This window comes from Cornus florida, unplaced genomic scaffold, assembly GCF_030987335.1.
Source record: "Cornus florida cultivar Cherokee Brave unplaced genomic scaffold, ASM3098733v1 CherokeeBrave_3.0.0_Hap2_Chr11, whole genome shotgun sequence".
NCBI classification, from domain to species: domain Eukaryota; kingdom Viridiplantae; phylum Streptophyta; class Magnoliopsida; order Cornales; family Cornaceae; genus Cornus; species Cornus florida.
The window spans coordinates 79,942,186-79,957,131 of record NW_026775581.1 but is presented as its reverse complement, the minus strand read 5'-3'; the positions used below and the strand labels follow the sequence as shown (position 1 = coordinate 79,957,131).

The 14,946-nt window shown below is 33.0% G+C and overlaps 2 protein-coding genes across 2 annotated transcripts; one reads left to right on the top strand and one right to left on the bottom strand.

The window, feature by feature from the left end:
• Positions 1-5,628: 5,628 nt before the first annotated feature.
• Positions 5,629-7,605, bottom strand: LOC132281381 (protein ECERIFERUM 26-like). The gene is made up of 2 exons (XM_059783091.1): positions 7,189-7,605; positions 5,629-6,558 (listed from the first exon to the last, which is right to left on the bottom strand). Exons 1-2 carry the CDS (start codon positions 7,603-7,605, stop codon positions 5,629-5,631), a joined length of 1,347 nt encoding a protein of 448 aa, XP_059639074.1.
• Positions 7,606-8,676: 1,071 nt separating this feature from the next.
• LOC132284296 (V-type proton ATPase subunit c''1) lies at positions 8,677-12,268 on the top strand. Its single transcript, XM_059786388.1, has 4 exons — positions 8,677-8,890; positions 8,982-9,059; positions 11,354-11,524; positions 11,643-12,268. The coding sequence occupies exons 1-4, from the start codon at positions 8,763-8,765 to the stop codon at positions 11,812-11,814; spliced, it is 549 nt and encodes a 182-aa protein (XP_059642371.1). The 5' UTR covers positions 8,677-8,762; the 3' UTR covers positions 11,815-12,268.
• Positions 12,269-14,946: the final 2,678 nt, after the last annotated feature.

Sequence of the window (14,946 nt, the reverse complement as noted above, 5' to 3'; positions counted from 1 at the left end):
TGCCATGTTTGATGTCTAAGGATGACAGATCGAGTGTATAAGAGATTAGCATAACATGCATGGATGATTGTCATTGACATGAAGATTAGCCCCCAGTTAGAACCTGTGTGTGAGTATACTTACCTATCCAAAAAAAGTATATACTAAACGGCCAATCAAATGGTCAAATTAAACGTTTTAGTTATGTCGTATAGATTTTCAGCTAACATCTGGTTATCGTTTCGATAAAATTAGGCGAATTAAGTCCAACCCTAACCCGACCTAATTAGGGATCAGAACAGGCTACGATCATATGTCCCATGTGTACGAAATCCCCATGGATCCGGGGAAGATCTGTCGGTCCATAGTCAACTTTATTTTCGATGCAAAAACACTATTCAATTAGGGTACATGCATCTAAGTTGTGTATGTTAGACCACAAGAGCTGTCTCGGACTGTGATTCACCTCATTTGATGCTCAAAGAACTGATGAAACCATTAAAAAACTTGAATTTTATATTCAGCATTGTAATATGATACAAATCCACTATAACTCTGACCTCATATGTATGATCAAAATATGATATAAAATATATGGTTCTCTAGAATCATGACCTTATTAAAATGCATGAAATGCTGACATTTAGGTTGTTCTTTTATTTGACAGATTCGCATTGTAGGAAAAGTAAGTATTATTTTACTTCTTGCTCCACACTATAATTATGTGCTATATTTGTTTGTAACATGAATTGTTGAAATAAATAGTCCTATTAAATATAGAAAATTAGTGTAGATTGTCCAACTGTTTTCTTTATATATATATATATATATATTGGTTATACGTGATGTTGTTGTTGGGATGATATAAATCATTGCAAGTTGAAGATAGGACCAAGTTTGGAAATGGGAATACTATTTTGTGTTGGGTTAGTGCCAAAAATGACTTAGAAGGAATCTCTTGCAAAATAAAGTATGTTGTTCACTAAAAATGCTCTAATGGCAACATTTTTGCTATTTAATCCTATTTCAACATACAGTGACATGAATGTCTAAACCATAAAATAAAATAAAAATTAAAATAAGTCTAGTTGAAGATGTTCAGCAATTGGATCACATCATTTTCAAGGACAAGATTCTTGTAATTTCTTGATGACAAATTCCATCCACAATGAGACATTTTTTTGTCCAAAGAATATTTGAATGTAGTGATCATTTTCTATGAGCTTTTTATTTATTACATAGATCAACCTGGACATTTATCCTATAAATTAAATTTCAAAAATTTTAATGTGCCATATTTGCAGTTTCTTATAAAAGTAGCCTACGTACACGTGTTATATGCTTGTTATGACATTCTTATAATGTATAGATATTGTCTGTTTTGCAGACTCTTTGTACTCACGATTTTCAAAATAGTAGCATACTTTTTATGCTCACAGCTTTTAAAAATATGTATACATATTTAGAGAGTGTCCACACATATGTAAGTATCAATAACTTCTCTCCCAAATAATGTCGGACTTCTCATAGACTACATAATGGTACGGTACAATGTCACACTTCCACCTTTTAACCAAATCCTTCTTTATAAGCAATTAGTTAATAAGAGTGACATCTTAAGTTTTGTTTCATTATATAATGATTCCCATTTTTGGACTGATCATATTGTCTGCTTGCATCAGTGGAGTGTGTGTGACACAGTTCATGTCAATACACCTCTTTCTCAAAAAGGTGTATAAAAAACACACCAAATCCTTTGGACTCCCACTTATTTTAAATCATATCAAAGAAACTAATTGATTGTGCAAATTAATTTATAGTACCCAATGCCCATCCACATATTTAAATCAGAGTACATGATTTGAATGTTGCTTCAAAGCAGATTGAGAGATTTCAACCATCCCCATTACAAAGTGTGGTGATCGATTAAGTAAATTGTAAGTATTATGTATATATATAGTAGCAAATTCAATTTTTTTTTTTTGGTAGGTTAATTACACACGCATTATTGTCCTATTGGAGACTCGAACCTTCAATCGGAAAGAAATACCCCTAAGACTACCAAGTGAAGGAAGAAACTAGGATGTTTTCAGTCTCTTAGCTTTACAAGGCCATGTGGAAGCAATAACTTATTTCTTTCAATGCCTTGGCCCAATTTATAATGTAAATTAATTTACCAAACAAATATATATATATAATGTAAATATAACACCATGATCAATATAAATGGCCAACACTAAATTACGTTTGAAAAGACTGGAGAGGACAAAAGATTATGTATTAGAAAAAGCAATTGATTCCCTTGTGTTTGTATTAGGCAATTAGTTAATATTATTGAATTTGATGTTTTTAGATGAGTGAGTTAAAAAAAACTAAGCAAGTTTTGCGAAGTAATTATTGGACCATTAGTCCAGTCTCTTCTTTCTGGAAAGAGAGGTGAGGGATTGAGTACCATAATCAACATTTATGAATTTGTGAGAATTACTTTAAAAAAATTTAAATAAATAAAAAAACTAAGCAAATTTTGCCAACCGTTGATCATTATTTCAGTCGGTATAATCTCTTTCCTTTAAAGGTGAGGTGATCGAGTACCATAGTCGACATTTTTGTGAATGTACGAGTAATTTACCTTAAATGTTGCCAAGCAAAGGCTGATTCTTAGATGGCCATCTAAGCTTCTTAGTATGGTCCAGAGTCCAGACTGTGCACACACACACACACCCACACACACACATACATGGTCTTCTTGTTTGTTTAAACTTTTTTATATATATAAAATAAATAAAAGCAAAAGAAATCAACTTTGGAAACATGTGCCTGACTCATGAATTGTAGGATGCTCTCTACTCTCAAGTAGCTCAAACTCTCGAAAATTGGAAATCAATATTTTAGGTCTCGAGGTACTGTGGACTATCTTTAAAATACTATAGTCATATAACTTTGTTCAATGTCACTAGCTAAAATAAATCAATATTTAGGTGAAAGGGTACATTCTTTATGATAAATATGCTATAATATATATACAAATATATTACTAATTGTTTTAAAAGTACAATAATAATAATAATAATAATAATAAAAGTTAACATAAAAATATATAAAAATATATTTGTTATTTACCAATGAATCAGTGACCTAACGATATTAGTCACTTAACTCCTAAAAAAAAGTTATTTAAATTTTCTATATGCATAAACTATAAAATATGGTCAATGATTGATCATGAAGAAACAAACAAATATCAACATATATAACTTTGAGTACATATTTCAATAATTTAATTGAATCATCATAACTTACCCTTTGTGAGTAAAATGGATATAAAATATGACATCATTTCTATGTTATTTTTCATAAACATTTTTTTCTTTTCTTTTTTTCTGCAAAAGTTTAAGCTAATGTTATTTTTCATATAGATTACAACTATAAATGTATGTCCTATTTTTTACAATTTTTAATAATGTATATATTGTCAATGATTGATCATAGATACACATTTATTTAACTTTTTTCCGAGGTCTTCGAACATGACATGATACCATAAGTGGATTTGTCTATTTCATCTTTTTAAATACGTTAATTAGTTATATAAATATGGATTGATATGCTAATTGACTTGACATGTGGGTAGATTATCAATCAAATTTCTTAAATAATTGGACTAGGCTCTATTTGTTTCGATGTAAAATATATATATATTTTATATAAAATATATATTTTTTATTTTTCGGTTTTTGACAAAGGTTTAGGTTGAGGTTGAGATCAAATTCATCGGGTGAGATATGTAAAATAACTTGTCAAAAATTGATGAATAAGTTATTTTTGTTAAGTTTTAATATATTTTTTTCTTTATAAATATTTTACGACAACTAAACATTAGAAAACAAACAAATGGAGCCTGATATGAAATTCTCACAAAAATGAGGTAAAATCATAGTCTTTTATGTTCCAAGGAAATATACCCCATTAAAGCGTGGTTAACATACATCGAATATACCATTCTACCCTCAAGAAATGAAAAATAAAAAGAATATTAGTTGTAATATGAAATAATATGGATATAACTTATTTCCATTATGGCTCGATTCATTAATTTTAAAATAATCTAAGGTCATTTTGGTCCAAAAGTTATCACCTACTTTCCTAGCTTCCTTCTCAATTGATAAAATATTTTGACTGCCAAACGTGAAAACAAAGAGTTTGAATATTATGAGAGCTGTCATTTCTTCTTATCATGACTTACGATCATATGCATTATTGTGAATCTAATAGAAATGAATTCGTAGTTGATTTTTGAGGAAAGAAATTTCAGTCCACTTTGAAGCCTCATTAGTGAATATTTTTGGCTTTTATTTAAAAAGGTGGCAAAGTTACAACTCCAAACAGACAATCATGATAATACCCAAAACCCTGAATTGTAGATAAATGGCAATGTGGGTTGTAAAAGTGTTGATAGTTGGTGAAGTTGATGAAAAGGATCTAACCCTGTTGTTGTTGTTGTGTTGTTGTTGTTGTTGTTTTTTTTTTTTTTTTTTTGGCTAGTCAAACTAAATATTTTTTGTAAGTGTCATGTTGTTCGAGTGATTAGATTATTTTTTGTGTTTGAAAGTTCGTGTTCTAACTTTGCACCTTCCATCTTTCTTCTAATAACTAATCACTAACCCATTCTTGTCCGAAAAGAGTAAATACCTTTTATGCTAGGGATGTACTTTGCTTGGTTTGAGATGCTTCATATATGATGATGATGCTTGTGTAACGTTGGTATTGATCATGAAAAGTTAGTTTGATATCACATTTGACCTATCTTTATCGTGCCCATAACTTTCTCATTCTTTTTTTTTCTTGTTTTCTTCTTTGCCCATGAGTAATCGTGGCACCAATTAATACATTCTTATATTTAACCGATGACCAAAATTTCTGTCACTCTATGCGTCATGACCAATTTTTTAGGAGATCTTGTTGATTCTATTTCTGGAGGTGAAGTAGTTCAAGCGAGGTGAAGACAGAAAAGTTTGTGTCTATATACTGGGATCTCTGACATTATACCTATATTGTTGACTTTGCTTGTTTTTTTACAATTTTTAAAATGCGTTTATGCACACAAAAAAATAAAAAAATAAAAAAATTGATTTTTTCAGTTAGACTTACAATAGTAACCATTTCTTTAAAAAAAAGAAAAAACGTAATGATGTCTTACCTTGATTACAGATTATTTAATATTTTGTAATTCACAGAATTAGTAGACATAAATTAGCCGGGCTGGGCTGCCCAATTTGATATAGTGAGACCCAAAACTGCCAACAGTGGCCCACCTTCAAGGAGGCCTCAATGTCGGGCCTACAAGTGGTGGCTGGTCAAGTGCTTATGAAGCCTAATGGAGTGGACCAATTAAACGCTTTTTCTTTGATCATATTTATAATTAGATCATTTAAATAGGAGCAAACATAATAATGATATGGTATGAATATAAATACGGTATAGTCTTTTGAAATTCAACTGAAAAACTTTCTATCCATGTATATATTTTGGGTAAGTAGGTTAGAACCTTCTATCCATTATCCTTTTATTTTTCTTTTTTGTTACATTTTTATTTAGGCTTTGTTATTAATTGGAAGCATGGCCTTGCAGTATCAAGGTGCAAACCCTAAACTAAGTACAGTTTTTGTTGAGTCCCATTGAAATATTTGGAGAAAAATGAAGGATCAGAGCATTTTCACACAGCTTCACAACTTCATCCTTTGAAAGTGTAACCATAACCACCCTACTATATGGTCCCTCAAGTGGTGATGATGGAAGAATCAACACCTGACCTTCTCCAATCTCCGGCTCAATATAATACGAGGCGCGAATTGGACTGAAACCATCTTCAAACATAGCTGAATATGAATCAACGCCTTCTAGATTAGCACAAATGAGATCACAACCATTCATCAATGGAGGAGACAGGTGATCGTCGCGCTCCATCCACTCGATCAAGTCCATGACCCCATCATAGTCCATCTTCCTCACCACTTCTCTTATAGCCATACTGGCTTTTGATAACTGGTTTCCTTCCAAAACCTCACCATGGACCTTGTTATAAACCATGCAGTTTCCAAAGAAGCCTTTGTCTAACCCTAACACCTTTCTCATGTCTAAGCATATAGACATGTTGGTTAGGCCACTTTTCATTCCCTTCACATTGCCTATGCATATCCAAAATAGTGCAGCTAGAGCCTCAAAAGGCGATGGGGTTGAGCCATCCGGTGCCCTAGGGTTTCTAGCCATTGCCATGCAGGCTTGCACCATTTCGCTAGTAAATGTCAGCGTTACAGTTGATCGTGGCACGTTTATGGTTGGAGCTGGTTTGTCAAAATAGGACTTGTAGTAGGTGATTAGGTGTGTGTAGGGCTGGTGGTTGATGTTCCTATTGCCCGGTCTTCGTGGTGGCAGTGGGTGAAATAGTGGAGGAGTAACCATGTTGCCGCCTAGGGTTTTGTCCGCCCACGCCTTGATAAACATAGTTGCACAAATGGGATCAGAGAGGAGATGTGTGCAGCTCAAACCAATTGCTAGTCCGCCTTCTTCAAATTCAGTGAGCTGTAATGGAAAACAAAGTATAGAAAATCATGAAAAATCAATTAATTTGGGGACATGCTTTAGTTGATAGAAAATCATTAATTTTTTTTCTGAATTGCTTGCAAATTTTTGGAATTTTTCCTTACATGTCCATTTGTGTTGCACCAATTAAGCATCTATTAAAATATAAAAATGCCCATTTGTTAACCATGTATTAATTGGTGCCACAATGTTAACCATGCAAGTATTACAATTACTATACCTTAAATTAAGGTCATCTTAACTTTCTCCACTAGTAATGTTACAATTGACAACTACTAAGCAGTAATCGACTGTGTCACATAATTTGTGGAGTCTATTGCAACAGTTGAGTCATCATGGCTTTCTCAACGAATAATACTACAATTGACACCGCTTAATTAATCAACTGTCTCACATAGTTGTGGACTCTACCACAACAACTTAATCATTGTGACTTTCTCAACGAGTAATACTACAATTGACGCGGTTTAATTAATCTAACCTTAAACTAATTTCATTCACCATGATTTGGTTTAGTCACCAATCTTACCCTACAATATCTTCATTATTCATTTTCTTACAAGAAGTTGGTGATCAAAATTTAGAACTTCCAAGTGAATATTATTTTACCTGAAGATAAAAGGTAGACCAAAAATAGGGCTTGTGAAACATGTCCTCCCAATGAACAAGCTTAAGCTCCTTCTCTCTATCCACACTCCTCAACCACTCCTCCACACTCCCTCTCGCCCTCGCGTCCACCATTCTCACTCCCGCGTCGTTGCACTTGATCCTCCAATGTCCTTCCTCGCTCTGCTCCAACCTACCGATCACCATTGGAAAGCAGGAAAGCAATTCCGAGAGAGACTCCATAAGCTTCCTAGTCAATTCTCCGGCCTCCCTCCTCATCGGAGTCCGGTAATAGTACACCACGCGGAGGTGGTTCCGTTCCATCACACGGTCAAGAACCGATAGAGGGTAGAATTTACCGGGCTGCACCGGCTTGGTGCTGACCACGGTTTGTTTGCAGAGGAATGAAACCTCAGCCATTGCAGAGACGTTTTAGGAGAGTTCTAATGTTGTTTGTGTTGTTTTTGGTTTTACACGAATAATGGTGAGTATATATTAACAGTAACAGAAACAAAAAAACAACCCTTGTTTAATGGGTGAATGACATTTTCATGACTCGTGGGATGGGTTTTTTTTTAGGGAAAATGACATTTACATGAATCATTAGTGGTGGACACAGAGGGGGGTTGGGTGGGCTTGAGCCCCAAAAAAAAAAAAAAAAAAAAAAAATTAGTATAGTATGTTTAGCCAACTTTTTTTTTTTTAAAAAAATTAATAGTAGTATTAGCCCCTTTTAACCTATTCAAAAAAAAATTGCTTATGAAATTATGTAATTAAATTTATGTTCAATATTAGCCCCATTGACAATTCTGGATTTGCCTTTGTTTCTCTATGAGAATTTGTGCAAAAGATATAGAGGATGCAACTGAATTACTTCATATGCTATTCCAAAATTTATAGTAATCAAAGAAATGGATAATGGAATGTAAAGTGAGATTTTTTCTTAACCAAGTAAAATATTTGCCAAATTTCGGACATTACTTAATGTCCTAATTAGTATAGTGTCTAATTCCTGAGTAAGTGTACCCGTGTTTAAATTATACAAAATTATTAATTTTTTTAAAGATGTTAATCTGATTTTATATACTACATGGAATTTTGTGAATTGAAAGTAAAACTAAAAAATTAAGTTCTTACCAAACTTATAAAATATGATCACATGAACTTCAGTTTTAGCCATTCAATTTTATAATCAAAATCTATATATATATATATATATATATATATATATATATATATATCTCAAATGGTTAAGCACTTTCAAATTATATAGGAATTCATGTATTATAATAATAATAAAAATAACAATAACAATAGTACGACTAATATTTTTGTGACATGTGTTACAAAAATAAAAATAAAAATAAAAATTGGAACAAATTAGGCTCATTATCTAAGTGTGGTCGTGGTCACATTGCACGCGGAGGGCACGTGCCACAAAACACACCCTGTTTCTCTCTATGTCATATTCATTTTATTCATTTAATTTATATATATTTATTTACCGTTCTGGATCATCGTATTGATATCAGACCTCCCTGACAGAGAACTGAGGAGAAAGTACCAAAACTAAATCGATGTCGACTTCGACAATGGTGGGAGCATCGAGCTCGTGGTCTCGCGCAATGGTGCAGATCTCTCCTTACACCTTCTCTGCCGTTGGTATCGCCATAGCCATCGGCGTCTCTGTTCTAGGCGCTGCTTGGTATATTCACATATACATATAAATATACATATATTTGTTATTGCTTTTTATTTCTTATACCTTTTGATTTTCTTGAATCTATCTATGTTAGGGGGATTTATATAACAGGAAGTAGTTTGATTGGTGCGGCAATCAAAGCTCCACGTATCACTTCCAAGAATCTCATTAGGTACAAACAAAAAAACCCTAGCTTTGGTTTTCTCTAAATTCTTCAATTTGATTCTAAGCGTTTGTGTATTGAATTGCTCAGTTTGATTTTTGGGTGTAGATTATTCAGTGATTAGTCCGATTTAATGCAATTAATAGGATCTTATAAGCCATGTGTTACAATTGAACGAGAATTAATTTCTAAAAGTCCAATTATATAAAAATGTTCTTATTCAAGCTCAACAGTGTACCTTGATAGCAAATTTGTAGTCTTAAATTGATGCAACTTATTTTCTCCAAATTGATTTGAGGTATACATTATATTGCCCTACCTTTGTAAAATTCCTTCCTTAAGGACTTGATGCGTGTGTCGGATGTGGGTAGTAACCAAAATATCAATTACTCAAGTAGTTACATGGACACGGATAAATATTCATATTATCTAATATTTTCATTTTATTTAGAGTAAATTTATATCTTCATGTTACGTGGTGTTTAATATAGGTGTTTCACTCGAGCAAAAATATATTTAAAAAATAGAATCATTGGATATGATTTTTGGGCGCATGTTCGAGTGTAGTGTTTCCAACATGGGCAGTTCACCTACTTTTGAAGAGTCCGTGCAATATAGAATCCTTGCAATGACAAGGAATGGAGAACTTGAACTTGAGCAGAGCAAGTGACAAGAATGCAATAATTTCAATTCATAGAGGGTGGCTTGAGGTTTGTTTTCGTCTAATTTATTGCTTAAACTCCTAAGCCTTTTGGAAGCAAGAGAGTGAAAAACCGGAAATCTGAAGAATTGGGAAATAATATACAGATAAGCCGATGTTCATACATGCATGGACAAGTAAAATCTTCTCAAACCTAAACTAGCTGGGAGTCTTGGACTTAATCCATTTTAACGTATGTGTCCTATATTATGTATCTAAATTTGAAACACATCTGCTTCTTTTCCTTAAATATACAAGTTGAGTTAATTCTCTTCTGCATTTTCTAATGTTTAATGTGGACTACACACACACATCTAACAAAACCAAAGAATTTTATTAGAAAATAATAGATAACAAATATTGCAATGAAGGATGGGGCATCCTTTCAAGAAACCCATATGAAAAGAAAACAAAAAGACTGAAAAGATTTCCTTGGGCATGTTTTTAAGTTTTTGTGCACTCACGTTCATGGTGATATAATGAGGAAACCAAACCAAACCTTGGATTTTCACCAGTTAGACTTTCCAATAAAAGCCTTCTTGAGAGAAGACAGGCATCCTACTTTGTATAACTTAAACAAAAAGGAAGCTTCTAATATTACTGTGAGAATGACATTCAGGATGCTGAAGCAATCACAAAAACTTTCTTATACAAATCTAAATGATCTCCTTATTTTGTATTTTTCTCCTTTAGTGTTAGTCTATGTTTGTGCTCTACACTTGTTTAATATTCTCTGATTCTTCAAATGATTTTAAAATGTGAGAAAGAAAACTATGGGAACGGACGAATATGATCTTTATAGTAAGGATGTTGTTTGACATGCTACTATTTAATATTTATTTTGCTATAAGGGCAGTGCATTTCTTTTCCTTGTCATATTTTATCTGGATGTAACTTCATGTAAGCAACATGAAAGTTTTATATTTGCTATTTTATTGACTGAAAATATATGTGAAACAGAAGTTTGAAAACTAGGAAACTTGAAAGAAGATTGACAGTCATGGCATGACAGGTCGTGAGTAAACTTTTTGTGCACATATCTGTTGCAAACTTCTTGTGCACATATCTGTTGTAAAATACTGTATAAGTTTAGTCAATCAAATACTTTGAGATAACAGTACGGTAATTGGTGAATTGTTTTGTATGGAAAGATTTGTACATATAAAGAAGAATCATGCAGTCCCCATGTTGAAATAAATGATATATGTGAAAAGACATTCTGAAATCACACATTTTTTAAAAGACATTCTGAGATCACACATTTTGTTTTAATCTTTTTCTCTCAGATTTGAATACCCCAAGTTTGGTTGGTCTCCTAATAAGCTTGTTATTGACATGCTTCAAGGTAAGAATTTTGTGAAGATTTTGGAAACTGTTTTAATGAATGGCATCTAGAGAAATAAAAAATATGAACGACATAGTAGTGAGGAGACAAAGTACAATGTTAAATTCATCAATGATGATGCCTTGGTTTTTGTTTTTCTCTCTTAAATTCTTTCATCATTTTCTGTAATAATTTTGGTCAACATTCATGGATCATTGAATATAATAAATTTTGGATGATTGAAATTGTAATTTGATTTGAATGGTTTTGTGCTGTCAGTGTAATCTTCTGTGAAGCCGTAGCTATATATGGCGTTATTGTGGCAATTATCCTGCAAACAAAATTGGAGAGTGTTCCATCATCTAAGATATACGCGCCTGAGTCTCTTAGGGCAGGATATGCAATATTTGCCTCTGGGATTATTGTGGGCTTTGCAAACCTCGTCTGCGGGTACTTTTCCACCAGCTACTTAGTTTACATTAAAATCTCATAATGAACATATGATAATCCTTTTCTCCATTTTTTCATCTCTTATTGTCTGTATCTATTTTCTTCTGTTTGGCAACAGGTTGTGTGTGGGAATAATTGGAAGCAGCTGTGCGTTGTCTGATGCCCAGAACTCATCACTTTTTGTGAAGATTCTTGTGATTGAAATCTTTGGTAGTGCACTTGGGTTGTTTGGAGTGATTGTGGGAATAATTATGTCCGCCCAAGCAACATGGCCTTCGAGAACGGCTTAATTTACTTTTTTGTCATGCCAGACAATTCAATTTGTTATAAAATTTTACTACTCTGGATCCTGGATGTTCTATCTATTTGTTCTGCAGTGGGAATACATATCCAGTTTTTTCTCGTCCAACGTGGTTTCGGCCCGAGACTCTCTCGTTGGTATTTTCACTTTGCTTGCTGTAGAATGATATCATCTGCCCGACCTCCACCAGCGCTTCCTCCGAAAATGTTGTTTCTCTTGCCATCTTTCTATTAGCTTGCATTCATTTCAATATTATATTTTTCATTTATATTTGTAGAGAGAGAGAAACGGAGAGAGGATCGATATTGTTATCGGAGGGGGATTACTGTTACCGGATGAGTGCAATATTACTACACCTTTCATTTATATTTTCATGGTTATGATGTAATGATTCTCTCTTGTTGAAGTATATTTATGTCTAATACAATGGTGTGTTGGTATCAGTTCATTACATCTTCTTTGTGCTACAAAGGGGTGTGTTGGTATCAGTTTTCTTAAACCATTTCTTTTCTCTCTCAACTTGATTTTGGCAATTTTTATTTCCTATAATATTCTTTAGCCAATTGTTTGTTTTAAGTTTTGGGATTTGTATCGACACATCAAGGGAAAACAGGGCGAGTTTGGAGAAAAGGGACATCAGGCTTATTGAAAATCATGAGATCCCTCAGGTTAGGTCAAATTTTATTTGGATGAAAATTTTGGTTTTAACTCTTAGTTTGATCCGAAGTTAACTTTTCATCTAAAAAAAGAGTGAAATATCATTTATGCCCTCACTTATTTAATATGTTCTATGTTCTAAACCCGCCCCAAACTAGCCACCAAAAGGTTTAGGAATTTAATTTGATGGTAACGCACAAGCAAAAATGATATGTAATTTATTCATTTTGAGTGGGTGATTAATATCCACATGCATTGAGGCAAGAAGTTCCCAAATCGTTCAGAATATTTTACAATTTATCACAAGAAGAAAATTTACATATAGAGAGATGTAGTTTGGCAATCAAGTAAAGAATAAGATACTTTCCACCAAGATTTTTGTGGTAATATCATACGTACAACTCAATGCATCAGATGCATCCATGGCCATGAGAGAAAATTCAGATGTTACTTGAAATCAATTGCTATACCGATCGAATAATTGACAATTTAGAGAACTCACAATGTTCAGTAAGAAAAAGACTGCACAGGTCAAATAAATAACAATCTGATAAGGTAGGAGAAAAGATATTCCTACATTAAAATATACAAATGGATACATTAGAGTAACACATAAACGGGCACTGGTGGAAGATAATTCCGAACTTCGCTGAGCAAAGTCTACATGAATCCTATTTTTCCATTCCATTCTATCTGATGCCATAACATCAGTCAAAAGCACATGTTATATCTTTCTTTATATATATTAATAGTTCTACCCAAGTTAATTTTTCTCTTTCCCTACCTCCTGAATTATCCTTGATGTGGACTAGCAAAGCACAGTTTATACGACTCAAATTTCATCAGGGACAATACGTTGTGTCAATCATTTAAAAAAAAATAAGCTAGGCAGGGGAGAATTGGTCAATTAAGATCTCTTGCTCTAATCTAATGCAGGTTTTCATGTTGGTTGGTTGAGCTTGGAAACCATAGAAATACTGAGGTAAAATTGTTAGAAATTAGTACAGCCAACTATATTCACAAGAACTGCCCTAAGTACGTGGCAATGACATTTTGATTATAGTATTCTTTACATCTACAAAACAAACTATAGAGGTAATCTTAAATGGAGACAAACTAGATTTTATGAAGTACAGAAGACCTTCTTGAATTTTTAACCGTAGCTGCTAAATGAAAATGCAAGGATATAAAGTCAACTGGGTTCTTGGTGCTTTGGGGGTCTGCCTTTGTTCAAAACCCACTTAATTGGGATTCAACTTAGTACATGCAAGGATAGTATGTTGGACGGAAAAAATGTTGAAATCTCATCTTACTTTTTATTTAGTTTTAAGGACTATTCAATAAAATGAAATTCTATGAATCACCGATGGTACATTCTTTAAAGCTAACCCTTCAACGGCACATAAAAAAAAAAAAAAAAAAAAAAAAAAAAAAAAAAAAAAAAAAAAAAAATTGTCTCCGGAAAAAAACAAATAAAAAAATAAAATAAATTGGATCCTATATTATCTTTTTGGGACTTCAAAAGTAAGACCTCCATTAATTATGCCCAGTTGTAACCATCTAACTTCTTTTAGTCCGTTTCTGAGCTTTTTGAAACCCAATACACAACACTGATTTGTATCGAAACATGTTCATCATTTCATCGGCTTCTTTTTTCAGTTTTTTGCAGCAATCAATTAACAGGAAACCTAAAGCTAAGGAGGTGGCACAATAGGGACCATGTGATTGGACGAGTTACTGCTATGTTACAAGTGATTTAGGATATTATAGTTTAAATCTCCTACCACTCCCACATATCTCCTTCAAATTTGGCTCATGCTAACCTAACAAGGTAAGGTGACTCCAAGAAAAATTTGAAATTACATATATAACACTAAATTTTCTCTTAATTGTATTGACGGAAATAAATTAAATTTTTCATAAAACTTAAAAAAGAATTTCAGAGAAAAAATTATCAAGTATATATAAAAATACTTCGTCATATTCAAATTTGAATCAGATCAAATCACTAAAATCGATTTTGATTCAATTATAATAAAATCTGGAGATTTGAATACAGATTCGAACCATAGGATATTGAACCGGCTTTTGGCAGTTTCTAAAAGTAATGTCCAATATAGAGTGAGGATAGATAAATGAGAACATCTTTCGTAATGTGCTATGCTATGTGAATTCTGGTGGAATGGTATTGTTGCTTATAGACTATAGAAGGAAGGATATAAATAGTTTTATGGTGGATAGGATACATAAAGGAGTCAGATTAAGAAGGATACCTTCAACGTACGTAAAGCTCTGGGATGTGAGCAATCTTAGGCCAATCTTCCCCCTTTTCCTTTTGGCATCTAGGGATGTCAATTTTTACCGCCCCGCCGGGGCCCTGCCCTATCCCGCCCCATTAATAACGGATATGGGAACACTTATTATACTTGTTGGCCTAAGGATTTAATCTAAAGGTCAATCTTAT

Bases quoted from the DNA above. Each gene is read 5' to 3' on its own strand.
- LOC132281381 (XM_059783091.1), bottom strand. From the start codon at position 7,605: ATGGCTGAGGTTTCATTCCTCTGCAAACAAACCGTGGTCAGCACCAAG. The intron at 6,559-7,188 runs GTAAAATAATAT...TTTCCATTACAG, and splicing joins GGTCTACCTTTTATCTTCAG to CTCACTGAATTTGAAGAAGG.
- LOC132284296 (XM_059786388.1), top strand. From the start codon at position 8,763: ATGTCGACTTCGACAATGGTGGGAGCATCGAGCTCGTGGTCTCGCGCA. The intron at 9,060-11,353 runs GTACAAACAAAA...TTGTGCTGTCAG, and splicing joins ACTTCCAAGAATCTCATTAG to TGTAATCTTCTGTGAAGCCG. The intron at 11,525-11,642 runs GTACTTTTCCAC...GTTTGGCAACAG, and splicing joins TTTGCAAACCTCGTCTGCGG to GTTGTGTGTGGGAATAATTG.